The 22,698-nt window shown below is 39.8% G+C and overlaps 1 protein-coding gene across 1 annotated transcript in view; it reads left to right on the forward strand.

Moving 5' to 3' along the window:
- The window catches only part of SYNE2 (spectrin repeat containing nuclear envelope protein 2), a 177,190-nt gene that overhangs the window by 77,568 nt on the left and 76,924 nt on the right, over positions 1–22,698 (forward strand). The window contains exons 50-63 of the mRNA XM_068192175.1: positions 146–2,249; positions 2,922–3,244; positions 3,942–4,086; positions 4,514–4,729; positions 5,096–5,361; positions 6,122–6,278; positions 8,950–9,105; positions 11,748–11,888; positions 12,222–12,404; positions 12,914–13,051; positions 14,100–14,285; positions 15,282–15,404; positions 16,962–17,144; positions 20,832–20,957. Coding sequence (XP_068048276.1) covers positions 146–2,249; positions 2,922–3,244; positions 3,942–4,086; positions 4,514–4,729; positions 5,096–5,361; positions 6,122–6,278; positions 8,950–9,105; positions 11,748–11,888; positions 12,222–12,404; positions 12,914–13,051; positions 14,100–14,285; positions 15,282–15,404; positions 16,962–17,144; positions 20,832–20,957 — 4,447 coding nt within the window. The remainder of the gene's footprint in view (positions 1–145; positions 2,250–2,921; positions 3,245–3,941; positions 4,087–4,513; positions 4,730–5,095; positions 5,362–6,121; positions 6,279–8,949; positions 9,106–11,747; positions 11,889–12,221; positions 12,405–12,913; positions 13,052–14,099; positions 14,286–15,281; positions 15,405–16,961; positions 17,145–20,831; positions 20,958–22,698) is intronic.

A 22,698-nucleotide genomic window follows, 5' to 3' on the forward strand; every position in this document is an offset into this window, starting at 1 on the left:
GTTAGGGAATTCCTAAGAGAACACTGAGAGATGCGTGTGATTAAGTGAATAAAGTTAGTGAATTGTGCTCTAAATAGGGGAATTTGCTTTTTAAAAGTCTCTTTATGAGGAGAATTCATTATTTTTAAACTCATGTTTTTGCCAGGGGTCCTATGAACAACACAGTTCTTCTGGAGAAAATTAAGGCATGCATAGAGTCCTTACGGAAAGAAAGAGATGTCTTAAACCAGTTGCAAAGTCAGCAAGAAGTTTTATCTCAGCATTTGACTTGCATGGATAAAGTGTTGACAGAGAGCCAAATGAGGCAGCTGGAGCACTGGTGGCAGCACATGGAACAAGCAGTACAAAAGAAACATGATCAGGTTGTGGCAGAAATTGATGAATTTAACCTGCTTATGAATAAAGCACGGGATATTCAGAGGCTGATGCAAGAACAGTATTTGCAAGCAGAGTCACATTCCTCAGCTGCAGGAAAAGCCAAAGACCCTCTCATTTGGACCACAGAGCTACAGGACATTAAACATGGTCTTTCTCTATTAAAAAGAAGGATTGAGCTGCAGATGAAAAGAATTTGGAGTGATCAAGAGAAGGTTGCTTTGGAGAACTCTATACAGGATTTGCAGGGTAAATTGGAAGCGTTATCAGCACAGCAAACTCCTCAAGAGGGTATTCAGACCACTGGTCCTGCTCTCATGAAACATGAAATGATGAAGAGGCTGAAAGAAAATATTTCCTGGGTCAAAGACTCACTGTCCCACCTTGATCAGAAAGCAGCACTTTTCCCCAGTGATGTCAAATCACAGATCAGAAATTGTCAGCTTATGAACACAGACATCCTGAACAGAGAACCTGTGATTGTATCCCTGGATTATGGGCTCCAGCACATCCTTCCCAGCTTGGAGCCAGAGGAGGTCTCTGATATGACCTTCCTTTTACAAACATTGAAGAATTCATACAAGGCTCTTGTTTTAAAATCTGCTCAGAGATTGCAGCACTTGGAGCTGCAGCTGGAGGAGAGACAAAGACTCACTGCAGAAATAGACAAAGTTCACTCTCAGCTCCTCAAAGCTGAGCTAGTGGCCAGGCCTGACCCAAGCCAAACCAGCACATACTCAGAGCTGGTGAGCCAACAAGCCATTCTAAAGGAGATGCTAAAGGACATACAGGAAATAGAAGGGCTTATCTCATCCCACTGTAAAGAGAGTCAGGTCACAGCTGGGCAGCTGAGCCTCTCTGAACAACTCTTCTTGATTGATCAGTTAAGAAGTCTGAAGAATAGAGCAAGGAAGACACAGAGGCAAATTCAAAGTAAACTTCATGAAGTGGAACAAAAGACAGCTGTCTCCAGAGAGTTTGCTGAAGGAATAGCTTCATTGCAGCAGGATCTTGATGACCTGCAGGATGGTGAAATGAACCTGAAAGATGATGTATTAGCAGGTGCTAAGCAGGGAGTGAAGGACAAATGCAAAGCACTGAAAGAAAAAGTGTTAGCTTTTCAGTCAGGTTTGTCACAAGTAATGAAGTACAAGGAAATATTTGAATGTGTAGGTCTGAAATGGGACTCACTGCAGCTGGATGAATTGCAAACTAAATTTTCTAAAATTAAAAATGAAATTAAAGAGAAAATAATACACTTGGAAAATATTGTTAGGGAATGGGATAAGATTCAAGGATTGCTAGATGAAATCCAGACTGTGACTTCCACTGTAAGAAAAGAAGCTAATATCCTAAATGATAGCTCCAGCTCTTCTCCTGCTGAGAATGTAATATCTGCACAGATTCTATTGCAGGCAGTTCAACAAATCTTGTACTTAACCCAGGAGGCAGCAAATCAAATAAACAAAAATGAGGTCTTTGATACATCATTCAAAGAATCTAAGAGGAAAGAAATAAAGAGCCTGGAGAAAAATGTTGAAGAATTAAAGCAGTTTCTTCAAAACTTGGTCTCTGGACTACAGAGTGTAAACAAGGAAGGTAGTCAGGATGAAGTAGAAAATATATTCCACATCATAAGGCATATTCAATTAGAACTCCAGCAGCCACTTGTGATAGACATAAATACAATGCAGGATGAAAAGCTGCGATGGGAAGCAATTCAGGATATGATGGAAGGAAAGTTTTCTGCTCTTAAATGTATACTGGAAAAAGAGAGGGAAAAACAAGAAGAGAAATCTCCTGCTGCTGCTATAGAAATAGAGACGCTGCAAGGCTATGAAGCCCAACTGAAGGCAGACATTGCTGCCCGTGTTGTAAGTATATCTAATGAAGGTGAAGTATTGACATATGCCTTTCCCCAATAATTTGATTAGGTGTCAGTGACTGTGGCATTTTTATTTTCATGACTCACATCCTCATTTATTCTAACAGCTGAATTGGCCTGTGATCATCTCTGCATTGGTGGATAGGATGGGAATCATGACAGAAACTAAGGATACAAAGAAAGTTGTGTTCAGTGTGATTATAATCAATCAGTGGGGATTAGCACAAGAAAAGAATGGTAAAGAGGAGGAAAGCAAAGGCTGTGTTGAAATATTCAGCTGAAGAGAGACTGGGTGCAGTCCTCTTGTGAGGTTTTCAATAGTGACATTGATGAAAAACCCAAGCACCTTGTTTCTGCTCTAAAGAGAAGCTTCACTGGTTGGGAATGATCAAGAAGATTAAAGCACAGGTCAAGCCAATGTGATCAGGAATGGTGAACGTAATTCCTGTTTGGAGGGCAATAAATACATGGGTTACAGCACTGCTCTGTGACTACATGAGTAACAAATGTGTTTGCCACATGTCCTCCCTCACCTCCTCAGGCCAGTTCTGGGAGTGTTGATCTCAAAGACAGCCAGGTGTAACATTCTAAGACCATGTGGTGATCCAGAGGAGCACAGCAGCCTTATTTTACTGTTCCTTTCTCTTTTTAATGCTTTCAGAGTGCTCTGGAGGAGGCATGTAGGGCTGGTGAGCTTTATACCAAGGCCCTTCAGAGGGCTGCCAGGTTCCTGGAGGACTGTGAAGCTCCAGCCCCGGCTGCTGCAGCAGAGCTCTGTGGATCAGTGGAGATCTGTCAGACTCCACACTGGAAAGAGGAAGAGTTCAACTCTGCAAAGACTGACTTAGAGAACCAGCACTCCAAGCTGAAAAACCTAGTGAAGCCAGAAGACAAAGTATGTCTGGAAAATGCTGTAAGAGAACTGGTGGAAAAGAGTTTGGCATTAAGGAAGAAGGCTCAAAGAAAGGAAGCTGATGAGCAGAGGTGGGTTTAAGAGATCTCCATAGATCTTGTTCCTTATTGTGAGAAACTTGACTGAAAATAAATCCGGTGTTGTTTCTGCTCTGATAAAAATTCAAGTATTCAGAAATTCCAGCAGCAAGAAGGGTAAGCATTCCTGTTGTTCTCAGGCATGGTTGTTAAGGAAGGAAAATTGCCAGACAACAGCCATATTGCTGCTAATTTACAGTGCAATCATTTCCTATATATTCCAAAATGTGGGGCTTGAGTGGGGGTCACAGAGTGCCAGAATCAGAAGAAAGCACGTTTCTAGTCTGTAGTGCAGTGCTGGTGGAGGTCAGAATAGTTTTCTGAGGGTCCCTAATTCATGTCTTCCATAGGCTGCTCTGATGGCTTGGGAAGGTGAAACCCAAACAAGGCACAGGCTGTAGTTTCCTTCCTTCAGGTACAGAAGAAATCTGGAGGGCCTTCAGACACATGAATAGAAAAAGTTTGGGAGAGAGAGTAAAGGATTTTTAAACTGCTTGATCATGATCCAGTGATCAGTACCTCAGATATCAAACCTGAAGTGCTTAACAAATGCTAATTGACAATAACTTGCAAAACAGTCAGGACTAGAAGCTCATAAGGTTTTTTAAAACTTTTATTCTGTTGGGCCTTATGGTTGCAGAGAGGAACAACAACAAAAAATTTTAATTGATCCATTCATTGTTTCATGCAGGTATTTTGAAAAACACAAAAGCTACACAGAAACCAAAGATAAAGTGTGTGATAATCTTAAAAAAATGGAAAAGATGCTTAGACAGTCTTTGTCTAAGATTCCAATGTCTTATAAAGAAGCTTTGGAGCATTTGGAAGAAAGCAAGGTAAGAAAGGCTCTGAAGAACTTGAAAAGCTCATGCAAAACAAATGCAGATATGCATACCATGTGACATCATAGTAGGGAGATGTGTAATTCTTTATCTTATATTTATGTATATATAAAACCACAGAATATATTTATATATTTGTATATATTTTTGTATGTATATATTTATATACTTGTTAAAAGACCAGGTATAACAGATCATGTGAAATGAGTATGTCTTACTGCTGTAGAAATGAGACATTCTATTTGCTCCCTCTTTCTCCACAGTCCTAGCCAACAGAACTCCCCCATTATGACCATATTTAACCAGCTCAGTGGAGTGATTTCCATTTTCCTAGAGGATCCTAATCATAATACTGAATACTTCATTAGTACTCCTGCCTCTGTAGCATTTTATTTATTGATGTGTTTGTTTTTCCTGTAAGATTTTAGTCTCCAGCATTGACTCTGCTGAAGAGGATCTGGTGAAGCTGAGGCAGATCTCTGGGGAGATGATGAGGTTGTGCAGAGGAAGTGACAGGGCCCTGGGCAGGATTGTTTCAGTGCTCTGGGAAAACTGGCTGGGTTTGCTTGAGGCAGCCAAAGGGCTGGAAATTACCTGTGAAGAACTAAAGCAGGAATGGAAATTCATCAATGAAGAGGTGAGTTGCTCAATATCTGTCATTCTGGGGTGTGGAGATGGGACTGTGAGTAAAATGGGCTGTAAAGGGCTGAGATCTGGGCAGAACATAATTTCCCACCCACTGCTCAGTTACACCCACCCTTTTTAACCCAGAGTCAGAAAAGGTGGGGATATTTATTCACTCCTCTGAACCCAGAGCAGCTCTGCACAGGCCTATGTGCTTTGCTAAAGCAAACTCAGAGGTTTTGTCACACTTCAAAGGTTCAAGTTCTGACTGTGTAATTCCCAGTAGTTAGTCACCCGTGTGAGTAAATGAATAATGTAACTTCAGATGGTGGAACAAAAAAAGCACTTTATCTCATGCTCTGCCATGGTGTTTACTTAGCTGGAACGAGAAACAATAATTCTCGATAAGCTCCAGGAAGAACAGCCAGAAAGCCTTAAAGAGAAAGAAAAGGCCACCAGAGAGGAGCTGGTGGAGTTGCTCGATGTTGTGAACTCATTTGAAGAAAACATCAACCAGCAGCAGCTCCTCTTACTCTTGCTTCTTCACCGGATAAGAAACATCCTGAATACACCTGAAAATGCTGAGGGGGAAGCTGTCCTCCCTGCCTTGTGTGAGATAAAGGCAATGCAGGAGCGCTGTAAAAAGTAAGTGGTGTGAAACTTCTGTTGAAGGTATGAGATAGGACTATTCACAAGCACAGGATTTTACTGGATATCAAAGACTGTATGAAAGCTGTAATGCAGTTAAAAGGACAATAAATGCTCTCCTGGGTCAGACCAATGCTCCATCTCACTCTTCTGCTGTCTCCAGTATGAGCACTGGGGAATATTGTTTAGGGAGCAGACCTGAGCCTGGCCATAATATCCTTTGTGGGCTGCAGTTTGTTTTCAGATGCAGTAGGAATCAAGGAGCAATAGTCAGTTTTAGAGGTTCCAAGTGCTGTGAATTTTAGGATTTTCCACTTTTAGGAAAATCAGACCTTGTGCATTTTGCAACAATCCAACTTTCTTCTGAGTGGCACTGTCTAAAATTCTCCCTGAATGTTTTTTTTTTGCAAATCTCATGATAGTATTCACCCTTCTCTGGGTTTGCTTTTGGACATGGTAATCTTTGTGAACAACATCTGCTCTGCCAGCATCCTCAGACTGAGAACCTGACCTCTGCTATTTAAATATGCCTGCTCTCTGGTTTGGTCTACCAAATAGCACTATCTGAGGACTCACTTTAAAGAAACTGAGATAAAGTGACATAAAACTCACAGATCTAATAGCAGAAAAACCTCCTAAATTACAGACATATGTGGTTCTGGATATATACTTACATAATATCTGTATTAAGCATGCTCTTTGCTCCTACTTAGTGTAGAGTCTAAAATAATGTATTCTTTCTGGTAATCCTGCATAGGTTGTACAAAAAAGCTCAAGACCATAAAGATTCTGTGAAAGCTGAGATTCAAGAGAGGACCAAGGTCACGGAAGAAATAAGTGCTGTGACAAATGCATTACAGAATGCTGCATCTGTGTTATTGCAGGATGCTGAAGGAAAGGCAGAACAGCTGGAGGTTGGTAACAGCTCTGTTATTGTGATATCCAGGATATTTCCTGGTTTGTGCTGGTGCTTGAACTTGGTCCAGATAAAATCAATGGCAAGGTCTTTGCACATTGACTTCAAGACAATGAATCTGGCTCAGCAGAATATGACTGGCCCTGCCTTGGCCTTGGTTTCTGTTTCTTTCCCTGTGGGGATCTGTAAGCAGGCACAGAAGCATTTCCAGATTGCAGAGGAATTCACAGCCAGCTGCATTCCTTTTAGCAAGGGCTACTTAGGGTACACCCTGCATGCTTTCTCCTCTGCATACCTACCCAGGGCAGCTCCTGATCCTGTGGATTTAATGTCCCATATCAGGGGTTAACCTGGTAAATGATTTTGAAAAATCAAATTGTGATCAAAACCTCAGTGTCCACCAGCAGCCATCAGCAGTCTATACATAATTTCTGCATTTCCTGACTTTATGATATGTTATTCCTAACACTTACTGAATGTGTTTATTTGTCATTAGAATTATTTGTTTCAAATTACTCTTATTATGTTTATATTGCTTATCGCAAAATTACTGCATAATTTAAAAATCTTGATCAAATATTGTTTTTAATAATATTAAATCCATTATCTTTTAACTATAGAACTTTATAATTCATTTATTTTAGGCTACTAAAGTATAGTAGAAATTTGGGCTCTCTTTGCTGAGTCTTGTATAAGAACTGGTTGGGTGTCCCCAGCCTAACAGAGGGGTAGGGAAAATACAGAAGCCAAAGACCATGGTGGCAGACAGGGGGGTTAGCATAAGAGAGAAATCTTTATTACATGTTAAGGAAGTTCTGAAAACCCATGAGCCAGCGTTGCTGTGGTGGGACCTTGGATTTGTCAAAATGGGCTGGTTTTCTATTTAAAATTATTTGGGATTAGAATTTAGTGTTGTGTCTGCTTTTTTACTGAGTTTTGTGTCCAGAAGGATATTTTACTACTGCAGGTGCTTTATGCCTGCTCTTTTCCCTCACATCCAAACTTTGCTACTCCAAGCACCTAAAACTCACCCAAAAGTGAGTTAAGACCTCGTTCCTGTTTCTGACATCAATGACACAAGCAAATGCTACCAGCAGTCCCATCAAATGATCTCTTTTTAGCAGTATGTCACAGCAGGCCTGTTCCTTTTGAGAAGATGGAGCTGAAAGGATTAAAGAATTGATTAATTTTACATAGTCCAAACACCAGTGAGGCAAAATCTGCAGGGCAATTTCATCCCTTATTTCCAAGGAAAATCTAGTTCCTATGAAATGTATAGCACTAGTCAGGACTCCACTGCACCTATGGAGTGGAAATATCTATTTCATTTTGAGATAACAAACCTGATTTACCTTGGCAAGAGTTTTAAATTCACCCACACAGATGAAAAGGGGGAAGTGTTATTGTCTCTTCTCTTAGGAAAAAAGTTGGGACAGTTTTGATGGGTACCTGCTTTCCAGCTAAATAATCTGTGAAATGTGAACATGCAGTAATACACAGAAACCAATTTGCAGGGACGTGCTTTGTTTTGGAGACAGGGGTTGTACCTGATTCTTTCCAGTTCAGGTCAGGGAATCTGTGAACCCCCATAAATATTGGCACAATCTTAATTGGGCCATTTGACAACAGCAGCCTTCTCCCTGGGAGAATGAGGCACACAGCTGTTTGATGGTTTTGAGGGTTTGGGTATTTTAATGTCAGACCCAGTTGTTGTGGGATGACAGGAAATAAATCAATCTCAGTGACTAACATATTTCTTCTGTCTGTTGCATTTGTGTGAAGGAAAAGATTCCCAAGTGAAGACTATGAATTAGTGGATTACCATTACTCCTGATTAAAAAAGCAAAGGCAGTTAATTGTAGTGTCTTTCATTGCCTGGTAGGAGGTTTGGATAATTTTTCCCAATAACTTGAGTTAACATTTGAGTTTCTCAAACAGCTGAGAACCAGGGAAAGGAACCATAAAGCCAGCAAACAGAACATTCCAACTTGAAACTCTAGAAAACCTTCCAAACAAATGAATTTCTTCATTCTTTCTGCAGGAGGACTTAGCTTGGATTTTATTTCTAGGCCACAGGCTGTAGACAGTTGTTCCAAGTTTCTTTTATCTCATAAAACCTACATTCTTTGTGCAGAACTGGAAACTACTGTTTTGAGAAGAGCCTGCTGTGCCGCTCTGCGTAATTGCCTGAAAGCAGACACTTCAGCCTGAAACCTGTTGCTTTTTGTGGCCTTTGTGTTGTTTATAATAATGAAGGGATGGACGTTGGCTATTAAACCCTTTCAAAGGGAAAAATGCACTTTTGGCAAAAGGGAGGGCACGAAGGTTAACATTTAATCATAGGAGCTCTTCAGATGGTCCCTCTGCTGAGGCTGTCAATGAACATCAGTGCGTCACTTCCTCAGCATGGGGCAGTATCAGGTTTAATTAATTCTTACAGATTGAAAAGCATCATTTGATTAAATGAGTCACTATTGCTTAGAGTTTATCTGCTTGCAGAGGTAATCAAATCAGGTTTGATATCCCAAACCCAATTTTTCCAAACCATAATCATGGTAGGAAGTATAAACCACATTACGTGTGTGTATATACACGTAAACGTGTACATATACACACATGCCCTCAGTAAAAACTGGGTAAAACTGCTGAAGTTACTCTTAATTTTGTAGGAGCTTCAGAGTGTGATTGGCAGAGAGAGTCAAGCTCTGGAGGAGATCATGGAGAAACTTCGGATCAAGTACTCTGAAATGTACACAATAGTCCCTGCAGAGATTGAAACACAGTTGGAGGACTGCAAGAAAGTATTGCACGACCTAGAAGAGAAGGTAACTGTTGATGTGGTTTTCATATTTGTCTATTTGCAATTTATAAATCATTCCTCATGCCTAGTTCTCTTTTTAGAGGAATCGGATGGTAAGCAGTGTCAATATAACATTTTTATTTTTAATTAAAAGTGGACATGGCAGAATCTTTAGCAATGATTTTTAATATTATATGGATGCTGTCTTCTATCCAATCTGACTCTTAAACTGGGAACTAGTAGCCAAAGTTGATTGCAAAGTTGGCATAGCTTAAAGGAGAAAATATTTTCAGAACTAGGTTAAAAAAGGACTTTGAAACAGGATTTTTTTAAAATGTAATTTGCACACATGGTAGGTTATCAAGGCAAGATTCTTTTTACCACCTCTGAGAACACGGTTGCCGCCTTTGAAAATCAGGGAATTTAAATAACTGAATCCCATTGCATCAGTTTTTTGCAATATATTCTATCTACAAGGGATATAAGCAGTTAGCTGAAAGCAAAACCAAGCGAAAATGGAGTAATACTCTCAGTTTGGGGTCAAATTTTTAGCCTGATACAATTACCATCATTGTTACTTACTCATTTGTGTTATTTTAAAAATGAAAAAAAACCCTTTCAGTTCTCATATTTCAGAAATAATAATGTTCAATCCTAATTTTTAAGGTTAAGTCTCAGTTAATTTGATAAAAATTGATAAAACAGTTTTGAAATCCAGTTACTTTTTAGTGTCTATCAAATTACTCATTTTATCTTATGTAAAATATTAAGCAGTATATTAACTAAAGCTTATGAGTTTTAATTTGGTTAACTTTATGGATTCTGTTTCAAAATGGGACTAGTCTTTTCAGAACCAGCAACTGGGAAGAAAGAAGAGAAGGAAAGCCAAACAGTATTTGTGCTTTGGGGTTTTTTTGTTGTTTACTGTTTATATATTTACCAAGATATAAAAGATTATCTGAAAGCACACATTACCTGTTGGAGTGAAAGAACTGATCCTGGAAGCTAGATAACATTTGCTTTTCACATTTAGGTATTGGAATACAATATAAACTACCTTGGAATTTTTCAAAATGCATTTAGGAAACAAAAAAAAAATCATGGTGGAACTGGAGGTCATTTCAGTTACATATTAGGAGATTCCAGCATGTGTTAAACCTGAGTTGTCATATTTTAATGTCATTCTGCTTTCTTCTAAATCTGTAAACAAAAAAATGAAAATAAATTGTATATGTGATGCCATAAATAATACATTTTATCCTAGTAAGAAGTATTGAAATTAAAATCCTGCTTTGCTGATGACCAGGGCATTGACAGATGCAGTGTTTTTATCCTGAAGAAATAGATGAAGTCAGAGCTTGATCTGTTTACTCATTTCTAGCTGTGTCACATTGCTCACACGTGATTCTCTTTTGTTTTGGAAGCTGGCACTACAATTATAGACAATTTTCCGTGTTTGGTATATTCCAGGATAGTGGTGATGGCCAAGTGTTCAGTGGCTACAGCCTGAATTCCTTTTTCCAAAAAGTCTTAGGCACTAAGCACAGACTGACTTCACAGGTTTTGTGGTATAAGCAGGAGTATTTCAGAGGAGCCCTCTAGTTCCTTATGTATGTATTTATTTTGATTAATGAAATTTTATGAATACAGCATTTTTAGAGAGGTTGTGTTGGAATCTTTAAATGATGTTAATAAAATTAAGAAATTAGTAGATAATTATTAACTAAAAATGGTCTTAATTCCTCATCCCACAACAAGGATAAAGTGTTTCAATACTAGGAGCTTCAAACTAAAATAACTATTGAATTAAAAATCTTTGGCATCAAGGCAGAATGAAACTGTTCAGTGTGGTTTTGCCCCCTAAATCCCAGGACTGCATCACACAAAGAATTTACCACAACTTAATGATTTCCCGGTGCTTGGCTGACCCTGGCAGCCAGCAGGGTTTAGTGAGAAAAGATGTCACTTTTGGGCAAGATCAAGGACTTTTCTCACTCCCTGCACTTCATCTAGTCCCTAGTAACCTGGTAACTTATGCTGTGCTGCTCAGTCCTGTGCTCAGGCAATTACTCAACTTCAGCTTTGAGTGTTTTTCTCTTTCCACAGAAAATCAGGCCCTCCAGTGCACCAGTTTTTAATTTCTGTGGAGTCCTGCAGTGTGAGATTAAGTTCCTCAGACCTTTCTATTTTGGTGCTAAATCTCCAAGTTTATGTTGAGAAATTGGCCGTGCATTGATGCACTTGGATATTCCCTTATTTGTTACATGGAAGTCACAGCTGTCAGCTGAGACATAAAGGTGTCATTCTGGCTTTCTTACAGCATAAATCCAAATGTGACCCTTCCCACCAGCAGCATGAGCAGCCTCTGTCAGAGCTGAGAGCAGGGTGAAGCAGAGCACCCAGGGAGCTGCAGTGCCTCAGTGCTTCTTTCCTCAGGCATTGCTTTTCTGAGCCAGGCACTTTTTAATGAGAAGAAATTAGTGAACAACATGTAGATGTTGAACCTACTCAGATTAATGCTTCTCCCTGCAAGTGTAGCTCCATTCCAGTGTTTTTAACTGACTTGTCAAGAGAAACAAAAAGAATTGGAATATTTTTGGTAAGGTGGTGCACAGAAACAAGCAGATCTTTGTAATCTCCCCTGTTGTTTTCTCTCTGCTCTGGCAGGTTAGCTCTGAAATCTTGCAGAACTCTCCTCAGTATGTGCTGAAAAGAAAAGCAGAAACTATTAACAATGGCCTTCAAGCTATTGAAAAGATGTTACAACAGAAGAGTGAAAACATTGCGAAAGCCAAAGAAGTTCAGAAGGTAATCTTTCCAAAAAATAATCTGTGGGTGTTAAAAGATTTTTGGTTGTTTTTACAGAGCCTAGCTTAGCATAAAGTGGTCTTCCATTCATTTTATGTGTGTAAAAGGAGAAGTACAAGCAAGCATTTAACTGGTGAATATTTATCAATTCTTTCTCACAGGAAAATCCATGCTTTTTTCAGCTGTGAATCACACCAGTAGATGCAAAGTGTTCTGTTCTCATCATGTCAGTTCTGAAACCTTTGCAGTTCATGTCCCACATGCAGAACAAATAATGCTGCTGTTATCTTTGAGCCTCGCCTTCTATTTCATTTCCCTTCTCTCCACATGCAGCAAATTTGGGATATGCTGGACCTTTGGCATTACAAACTCAATGAGCTGGATGCAGAAGTGCAGGATATAGTGGAGCAGAACTCCTGCCATGCACAGGAGCTGATGGATATCCTGGTGGCCCCCCTGCAGCATTACCAGCAGGTCTCACAGCGTGCTGAGCGCAGAACTGCCATTCTCAACAAGGTAGCTGCAAGTGGAACAGCTTCTTAAAAATCCAAACCTATGAGAAACCAGAGGGAAGGCTGTGCATGAAACATCATCAGAGGCTGTCAAATGAGTAGAGTCACTAGCCTGCTGTGGCAAGGCTGGGGTTTCTGGAGTGGCTGCCCCAGAGGACTGGCTCAAGCCATGGTTGAGGGGTTTGTATGGGGAATTCTTGCCCCTGGGTGGGTGTTGAGGTGGTTCTCTCAGACTCTGCTAATGGGCTGTCTATTAAAGTGCAATTGCTATATAAATTGTGACAATGCCCCCATGAAGTGTAAACATGCAAACCCCAGAATTACTTTGGTGAGAGGGGATAGCCTGAAATCATGAAACTGTTTCAGAAAAATGTTTTTTATTTCACCATGCTAATTTAACTGACTGTGATGCAAATGCATCCTATTTTCTTTTAATCTTGTTCATAGATGCATTTATCTTGTACAATGAAGTAATTAATATGTGACTTTCTGTAAAATTCTCTCATTTCCTAGGCCACCAACAAGATGGAAGAATATGAGGAGCACTTGAAGAATGTGAAAGATTGGATAGAAAGCACCAACAGTTTGCTAAGAGCTGATGCTCAGCACGACTCTGCAAAAAGCTTACACAAGCATACTGATGAGCTCCAGGTAAGAATTGATACAAATAAATGCTCCTGTTAGAACTTGTTGCTCTGCACAGATGCAGTTTTCCATTCTTAGTTGTTACTGACATAAGTAATTTACCATTTCAGTAAATCCTTAAAGTGAAAAATAGTTATAGTTGAGACTCATGAAATACACATTTTTTGTGCTGAGCACACCTATCTTGTGCAAATGCTGAACTGCTGTACAATTTCCAGAGATGTGTGATTGTCTTCTGTAATCCTCCTGAGTGGCTGTGGTCAGTTTTTACTGCCTGCATATATAGGATTCTTTCTATATTGTATGTGAGCCAAAAAGGCAAAGTGCTGGTTTATTGATGTCTGTGTGTTAGATGGAAACTTTGAAGTGAGTTGTGGTTTGGAAGGCTGTGCTCACTGTTTCTTGTAAGTAATTCTGATTGGTAAAATTTCAAAAATCAAATGTTTGTAATATTACAGGGAAAATCAGGGCCAGTGCCAAAAAAAATTCTGGCAATTTTGTACTTAAAATTCGAGTTTTCTGTGCATCCACTCCTTGGCTTAGACCAAGTGAGAAAGCTGGTGTTCTAAACAGATTTTTGTAGTAAGACTAGTAAGAATTCTTGACAGGAAGTAGCTGCCCATTCTGGGCTGATATGTTACAAAAACATGTAGCCACAATGGGGAGAATGTGATTTCCAAAACCCATGAACATTTCTTGTGGCAAAAGCTTATTGTCTCCTGTGTTTGTGAAATGGAATGTTTTGTTTGTCCTGGGCTGTGAAACTAGTGGATTTGGAAATGCACTCTGGGCTTGCATTAGAGTGGAAATGTGCATTCAGTCCTTTCCTTCACACAGCACCCAGACAATGGATCATGTGCATTTCTTGGAGCCCTCACTGTTCTTCATGACAGTGTTCACTGCAGTTCATCCAGCTCATTGCAGGGGAAGGGACCTCACATCACACACAACTGGCCTGATCTTTTGTGGAGCATTTTGTTCCTTCTAATCCTTACCTCTATAATTTTAATGTTCAGCCCTGATGTATCAAACTAAGCTTCTGTTTTGTCCCCAGATGGCTTTGGAAGACTCAGAGCAAAAGCAAAATCTTCTGCACGGTATCTTCATGGAGCTGGAGGAGCTGTCACCCATCTTTGAAACTGCGAGTGTAATGCAACAGCTGAATGAAATAGATGTTCAGGTAGCAGCTTTACAGCATGAGATTGCAGAGATTCTTCCACAAATCCTGCATGTGGCTGATGTAAGTCTGGGTGACCCATAATTGCCTTTTATCAGAGCTTCATCATATGTTAGGAAATGCAGATTATATCACCTGCATGGAAAACAGGGTGCAGTGCTGGTGCTGGTTGTTGTAGGTGTGCCAAGCGAGGAAATTAATTTTTTGTAAACAAACCATCAGAAGGCATTTGGTAACGAATTAAGCTGTAAAGTTCAGGATTAGCACAGGATGTAAGAGGAAAGGCTGGGAGCCTGGCTCGGTTCAGCCCAGAGAAGCTTGGGGGTGAGAGGCTGATATTGCTGCTGTTTGCTGCTACATGATTGCAGATTACAGGCAGGATTGGGCCAGGCTCTTTTTGGGGTGTTCAGCAAAAAGATGAGCAGTAACAGACCCCAAGTGTAACAAAGGAAATTACACCTACATAGTAGGAAGAATTTTTTTTTTTTTTTTTTTGCAGTGAAATTGGTCAAACACTAGATCAGAGACTCCAAGCAGGGGTAATATTCCCACCTCAAGAGATACCCAAATCTCAACAGGATCAGACCCCAAGTGCCCTGGTTTGATGGGTAGTAGAGACCTTTCAAGGTCCCTTCCAGCCTAATGTGCTCTGTGACTGTCTCTGTGAGAGTTCACAAACAGCTGCCTGTGGGTTCCTTTTCCATCTGGCATAAGTCTCTTCCTACTGGAAGCTGCACCAGTGTAACTGTATCACTTTCCTATTCTGACAACTATCACCACTAGAAGACTGTTTTCTCACTACTGGTAATTTCTAATGTGAATTTTTAAGGATATTTCACTTCCATATTCAGGGTTTAAAACAGACCAGATGATCTTGAATACTTAATTCCTTTAGAAGTTATGACTTAGCCTTTTGATCAATAGCATCCATTAGCATAGCTTGCATATGCTGCACTCATTTTTCAGAATTTCTTTTTAAATTTAAGTGAAAGACAGAAATGCAAGTTAGCTTTGGTGGTTGGGCTATCTATAAATACTCTCTTTGTTCCCAAAATCTAGGAGTTGGATGCCATTGAATCTCATGTGAAAGTGTTTGAGAAAGATGTTGCAGAAATGAAAACAATCCTGTCATCAGAAGATCTGTTAGAATTTTCTCCTAAAGACCAACTTAAACATGGACAGGTCTGTGAAAACTCCTCTCTAGGCTTTTTTTTTCCTGATCAATGTAAACCCTGAGGTGAGACTGTTGAGAGACCTTTTCAAGAAGCACAGTCATGGTTTGAACACAAAACACTTGAAATTAAAGCACTATCAAGAATATGCCCACAGAGAACTCGAGTGTGTGACTGAAGCACATGTCATGCATAGCTGCCACATTTGAGGATCTCCATTTTTTGGGAAGTTTATGGCCTGATTTTCAAGAGACACTTGGTGCAAACCGCTCCACTTGGCACCAAATGGAAATCTGAACTTAGAAAATTAGGCCTTGTTTTGCCAAAAATGGAGGCAAAAGTTAGCAGATGATTCTTTTATTTCACACCACATACAGTCCACAGTGTTATCTGCCCAAAATACAAAAAGCATGGGTTCAGTTTCAGGTGAGGAATAAAAATGTCATCATACTTCTCATAGCAGTGTAACTCTCATAGCAAAGCTGTGCAGCTTGGTTACCCAGAGAACAATTTTCTAATAACTACATTACATGGAAAAACTGAAGTAATATTTCTTCTGGAAAATAATGTTCACCTGCTTCCTTACTGTAAATCACAGCCTGGATAGTGCAAAAAAATCCTGATACAGTCTGCTTATGAATGAAAGAATAAACATCTCTATTGCCACTGGGGCATTTTGAAACAAAATCTTCTTGAGAAGGAGTTTACAAAAATGTTAGTAATTAAAAGGCCTATAGGTGGTTTGTATTTATATTATTTTTTTTCTTCTGGAGTTTGCTGCTGAATGAGGTCCCAGTAGGATTTCATATTTCTTAGGGAGAACCAAGAAGTTTTGAGCTGCTATTGCCATTCTTTCATAAATTGATCACTGAGTCTTCCATAAAGCACGTATTGTGCTATGAAACTGCACATTTCTGTTCATCCCAGACTGATCAAGGTGGTTGTAAATTGTGTATTCACTCCAAGTATTGTGATATGAAATGCTGTCCTTGACGGGAGAGCCGTCTTCAGGGGTTTCTGCTGACTTCCATCTCTATTCATTATCTCACCTCTGTTGATAAGATTGGTTTTAGGACCATCATAAAATGACTGGTTGGCTGGACAAAAGACAAAAACCAGAATTTGCCTAGAGTGACATCAAAGAATTTGCACCACTTTTATTGTCTTCACTGCCAGTGATGTTCTGCTTTGAAATGAGCTGTTTAATAAATAGCAGCTAATCTGAATGTGAGCCTTTTTTGTCACTGTGCAAATGTTCTATACACAGAAAAACCAGAACTGTAAATGTAACTTGTATCTTTGCCTTGCTTTAGACAAGCTCAATGTGGATTTTCATGTATTTGTCCCAAGAACAAGAATCACAGAATATTCTGAGTTGTAAGGGACCCACAAGGATCATAGAGTCCAACTCTTAAATGAATGGCCCATATGGGGATTAAAATTTCTTCCTTCTTAAATGGGAAACTCGCCAAAGAGAGCTTTTGCCCATCATTAGTGTAATATAAATTTATGGTGTGGGTTTTTCTAACTCAATATCACATCCATCATCTCTGTTCTATCCTGACAGGTTATACTTGAGCATGTTGGTCCCATGCAGAAAACTATTGTTCATATACAGTCCTATGAAGATGCTCTTCAGCTGCCAGGGCTAAAAATGCAACCTTTCTCAGTCTTCCAAAGAGCAAGACAACTCTTGAGAGAATTGAAGAAATTAGAAAAAATTACGAGGGAGCAAAATGAGCTACTGGAGGTAATTGATTTTTTTTTTTTTATGGTCACTTGTACCACCTTTTTTTAAAGTAATTTTGATCTTTAAACACTATTGCTTTTGCAGCCACATAGTTACATCTACTGTATCTTCTGCATAATGGTTTGGGGATTTTTTTTTTGTTGTTGTTCTTTTTTCCTATTTAATTTGACCCTGCAACAAAGCACACCGAATAGTCTTGACATACATTTCAGTTTTCCAATTCAGTCACAGCTGACAACATACTGCCGAAGGAAAGAAGGCTCTGGTGTTGCACTGGTGACTGAAGTCCAGTTTTAGATACAGGTGCTCACATCTGCAACGTTCAACTCCTGAAACCATGGAAATTCTTGTTGACAGCCATTAGACAGCAATTGCTAACAGCAGAAGGTCTTGTACTAATCCAAATCAGAGAGCCAGGAAAGTGGCCATTCCCTACAGCTGTGTTGTGGTTAATTCAGTGTTTTGAGGCAGGCCAGCATGTGATGGGGTCCCAGAGATGCTGGTGGCCAGGCCAGGTTTGGAAACAGAAGGGAAACAACAACAGGAGGAGGCAATGCCGGTGGGTCAGCGAGTGTTAACTCGGGGGCAGGGAGAGTTATGGAACAGCTCCAGACCTGAGGGAGTCTCTGTGCAGCACTTCACTGAGCAGTGTGGTTCTACCAGCTCAGGGAAGTTTTTAATTCAGGACCTGGTTGTGCTCCATTGCCCAGGCTGGAGGAAGTCTGGAGTTTGGTAACGCAGGTTCCCACGGCAGCAGAGGAATTAAAGTTCTCCTGTGACCCATCTATTTCTTGGCAGGATGCTGACAGCACCTGGAAAAATGTTACATTTTCTTTGCTGATTTGGTTTTCCTAAACTATTAGGGTAAAGCAAAATGCTTTAAAACATCTAACTGGGCATTTCAGAGGCCAGGCAGACAAGTGACAAGTAAAATGGGAATGTCCGTTTTTGATTTTCACTTTGAGAAATTAAGAGCAGAACACAAAGAGAAAAACTCAAATGTGCCACATGACTAGTGCATGCTTGGAGTCAGAAAAAAGCAGTGACTATATTAGATCTGTATAATCCCGACAGTCTCTTTTTTTTTTTTTTGGTTCATACAATTTCTTATGTCCAAAAAATGGATGTAGTAAAATGTACCTTTTTCAGAGTTACCAGATCAAATAATGGAGAATTTTCAAAACACCTTAAAAGCATCAGAAACAGGGTGCTTTCCATTTATCAATTGTTGTAATGACACTTGTAACTGGTTTTTGTGCAGTATTAGGTCAAATTTTAGATTTTTCTCCTTTTTGTAAAGCTGTGACCTTTTTTTGCTCAGCATTTGCCTTTATCTTGTAGATACCCAACAATCTGTAGCTGAGTGAAATTTCTTTGTGAGAAAACAGATTGGAAAAATTGCAATTCTTGGCAGCTAGTGTATCAAACTGTGCAAAAGAGATTTTCCAGTGCAGTTGAATGGGTTGAAAGCAGCAGTACTACAATACAAGGGTAGCACCAGCTAAGGTGTGACAAAGGATAAAGCCATTAAACCATGGCATTTTGAGTGCTGCATTAAAAAGGTGGTAAGAATCCTGCTAGAGAGGAAAGCAAATGGGAGCCAAGCTTCCTGTACAAATATATACATTTTTCCCCCTGTGGGGATTAGTCTTTGGCTCAGTTTGCCCATATTTTGCTATGAATGAGGCAATGGAATATTGCACCAGTAACTTTTGTATAATTAAGTTGCATTGTAACACCTGAAACAGTAAGTCAGAAACAAAGCCTGTAATAGGTATTGAAAATGCTCTGGGGCAGGAGTTTAAATGACTTAGTTCTCTGTTGAATGTTTCCCTCTGTATTTTTATTATGGTCTGTTAAGTTCCACACCTAAATAACGTCATCAGGAAGAAGATTTGGAAGCCATATCTGCTTTTACTGGTTTTCAGTGCAAGAGAGAGTGGTGTTATTTGCATATCTGATGATTTACTGGTCTCATTTTCACTAAGCTCTTCCAAAACAAATACACTGTGGATAGGTGGGCCTTTTCCATGGGTAGGTCTACTGGAGTTACCGTGATGTGAAAAGTAAAGAGCAACTGTTAACCAGGAAATAACTCAAAAGAAAGGCAGCACTTGTAGAAGAAATCCAGTCCCACATATATGGCATAATTTGTTATATTGGATAAAGGACAGAATCAGAATTTCTTCTCCCTGAGTAGAAGGCAGAAGCTAATTAATTATCTTCAGGTAAGTCACTATATTCACATACTGGTCCATGACAGAAGACACTGGAGTCTGTATACAAAATATTCAGACTCTTTAGTTAGTCTGGGAAATTTGAGGTAGGACTCAATTTATTACTAAACAGTCCTATGCATATCGAATTGAAGGCATGAATAAGACAATCTTCCTTTCAGGAGGTGGTCTTTTACTTTCTCATTAAAGCAGAGCAGAAGACCTATTCCTTTTTCTTTCCTCTCTGATTCTTTGCCTGTGGCACGAAGATTATAGGCCACAACTCTCTTCCCCTTCAAATTGGCTTTCCTTTTTTTAAGTGAGGAAAATAGTTTTTTTCTCACTTTCAACACCTGTAAAATAATTAATAATGGTTATTTAGTACCTTATTAGCCTGCATTTTCTTGAGAGGGAGTGCTGCTATGAAACAGTGACTGAAGAAATGGCACTGTTGCTGTTGATAGCAGGGGAGACTCTGCTCTGAAAGGCAGAGTCTGTGCACACTTTGCAGTGAGATCTTTGACCTGTTGGGTCATTCAGGTGCTGCTGGCAAGCCTGGTGGCTTCACTGTTTCTTTATTACCTTTTGCAGGCCCCTGAGGAACAGCCCTTTGTTGTTCTTTGCTTGTCAGCCTCTGGGTCCAGAAACACAGAGCCACCAAGTGCTGTGCATATTCAGTGTTTTCACAAGATATTCTGACTTGTAGATGTGACAATTTCTTAATGAGCTGAGACATCATGACAGGCTGTGACTGACAAGTAGGAGTGTGTGGGGAGACTGCCCATTTCTACATGAACACAAAGCCTGGGGGCGTCAATGAGATGTTGCTGTCACTTTCAAAGTAAAAGTGATTTTTGCTGTTTATATAACATATGTTTTCCTATAAGCCAGGTAAACAGAAGTAGTTCACGTGGTGGGAATGCTTATCATTTTTATTGGAAGTATTCAAATAGTCAGACACTGTGGTTGGGTTATCCTCTGAGCTGCAGTGTGTGCCTGGGGTACAGCACAGTTCATTTTTGGTCAGTTTCATTTTTGCTTTTGCAGAACTAGCTGGCAGTAAAGACTTGAGCACCAGTAAAAACCAGTTGGGCTTTCTACTTGATAGGAAACCCTTTAATTTCTCTCTTTTTCACAACCTTTTTCTAAATTGTAATGAAATGTGGTGAAATCTGCTCCATTTCCATTCGATAGCCAAATTCCAAGTTCTGCTCTGGAGCTCCTAGACAGAATATTCCACCATATTTCAACTTGTGGGTAGAGCAGCATGTTTGTCCTTAGCAAGTGAATAATAAACTTAGTGAGGGATGGGGTTGTGCAAAGTTAGCAGAACAAACACAGTTTCTGGTACACATAACTGCAGGTACAAAGGAGGCTTTAGTACTCTTCAGTTCAACTTCGCTTCCTTGCTGACTTGTTTGTTTATGTACTCCTTATTTCAAAATTATTTATGGAGATTGCTATTTCACAGGAAACTGTAAAGAAAACAGAAGAATGTGATCAAGAAATTGAAAAGTTGAAACAACTCCTAAAGAACAATTTGGGTGAAATGTCACATGAAGATCAACCAGAGGCTCAGAAGACTCCTTGTCCAGAGGTGGGTTTCATTATTTTCATTCCTTATCCTGACTAACACTAATCATGATGATGCAGAGCACTGAGAAATATTGGTGTTCCCTTCTCCACCACAGTCAAGCAGGCAATTGAATGCCATAGTGTGACCATGCAATTAATTACAATTAATATTACTTTGCAAGTTGGATATATCTTTCACAGTATACTCCTTACTGATTTTGATGTGTCATTTGTGCCTATATCAACTTGGAAGAAAAATTGGGTGCTGTTTTCACAGCAGCTCTTTTGGTGAAACAATATGCAGCACTGAGAGCTTACCTGTGCTCAGCATCCTGCTAATTTTCCTGAGGTGGCAGCTTGGGACAGTGCCTAAGGAGAGAACCAAGTCCCTTTTTGATCACTGGTCATGCAGTGCTACTTTTGGGGATTCTGCTTAGGTTTAGATTCATTAATCTCCTTTCTTTGTCCTCACTGCCACACTGTGTTTTCATCACTGGTAAACATGTGTTGCTTTCCTTTCTACAGTCAGCTGCTTTCTGTAATGGATGAATTGACGTTTTTAATGCAAAAATAAGATGTGTTTTAAGGATAGCACTGCAGAATTCAGGAAATTACTAATTAAATGTAATAACTATTTATAAAGTGCCTCTGAAATGCTCAGTTTTTTCCAGTCACTCACAGTAAAGTTAATACACTTGGATTGTACTTGCCTAATAACTATAATCACTCAGTAGGCTCCTAAGTACATAGCTGCTCTGCTGTCAGCTGGTTGGATGTTGGAGGCTTGATGTAGTGCTCAGCATGACTCACTTCCTGATTTTTCCTTGTTTTTGTCTCTGAGTGTAGGATTTTATGTTTAGTAGTTCTTGTCTTAGCAGAAAACTTGTCAGTACAGCATTTCATGAATAGAAGTGGGCAGTGGAATCGCCCATCTTACTGAAGGATTTCAGAAAAAGAAGTGATTTTAAGAAAGATTTGGTTTCTGAGGAGGTTGTGCCTAATTGAGTTTGCAGAAGAGTAGTAGCTGGCAAATCTATGCTGGCAAGTCTCCTGCAGTGAAATAAATAGATATATTGTTCCTAGTGGACATTCATAAAAACATGCCAAAATGTCATGGATGTCTGTTTCTTCGTTTCAATGATGTTTTCTTTCCTTTACCTTTGGATGATTTTATCTTGTGGTTTTGAGTGTACAAAAGGAAGAAAGCATTGTCAGAGCAGAGTTCCCATGTCTTTTGAAAATTTGCTGGAGTTCTTCCCTCCACCTTTGCTGTCATGCTGCCACCCCAGAGCTATTAACAGAAGCTGTAGTGGAGACAGGAGCAGCAGTCTCACTGCTTTCATCTGCCACAGATTATTACTTGCATAACATCACTAATGACAGAGCATGGTGTGGAGCCAGTGCTGTTCTCACTTCAAGCCTGGCATCAAAGCTTGCTGTGATCAACTGAGCCCAGTGTGCAAAGGGATATTTAGCCAGGTTTCAGTCTTCTGAGCAAGTAACAATGCTTCAAAGAGCTTTAGCACTTTCAGTAATGGAGGGAGTAGAACAATTCATTCCATGTCCTGTCTTACTCTGTTATTTGCTGGGATTTCTTGGTTCACCTGGAGGTTGGGTGGTAAGGAAAACCCTGGAGAAAACTCTAAGGGAAGAACACTGGCTGGAGCAATAGTGATGGCCAGGAAAGAGACCAAGACAGATTTATTTCCCCCTCTGTTAGTGCAGTTACTTGGGTTATTGTTTAGTCTCTGCAGAATGTTAAA

This window comes from Anomalospiza imberbis, chromosome 6 (assembly GCF_031753505.1).
Source record: "Anomalospiza imberbis isolate Cuckoo-Finch-1a 21T00152 chromosome 6, ASM3175350v1, whole genome shotgun sequence".
Lineage (NCBI taxonomy): Eukaryota > Metazoa > Chordata > Aves > Passeriformes > Viduidae > Anomalospiza > Anomalospiza imberbis.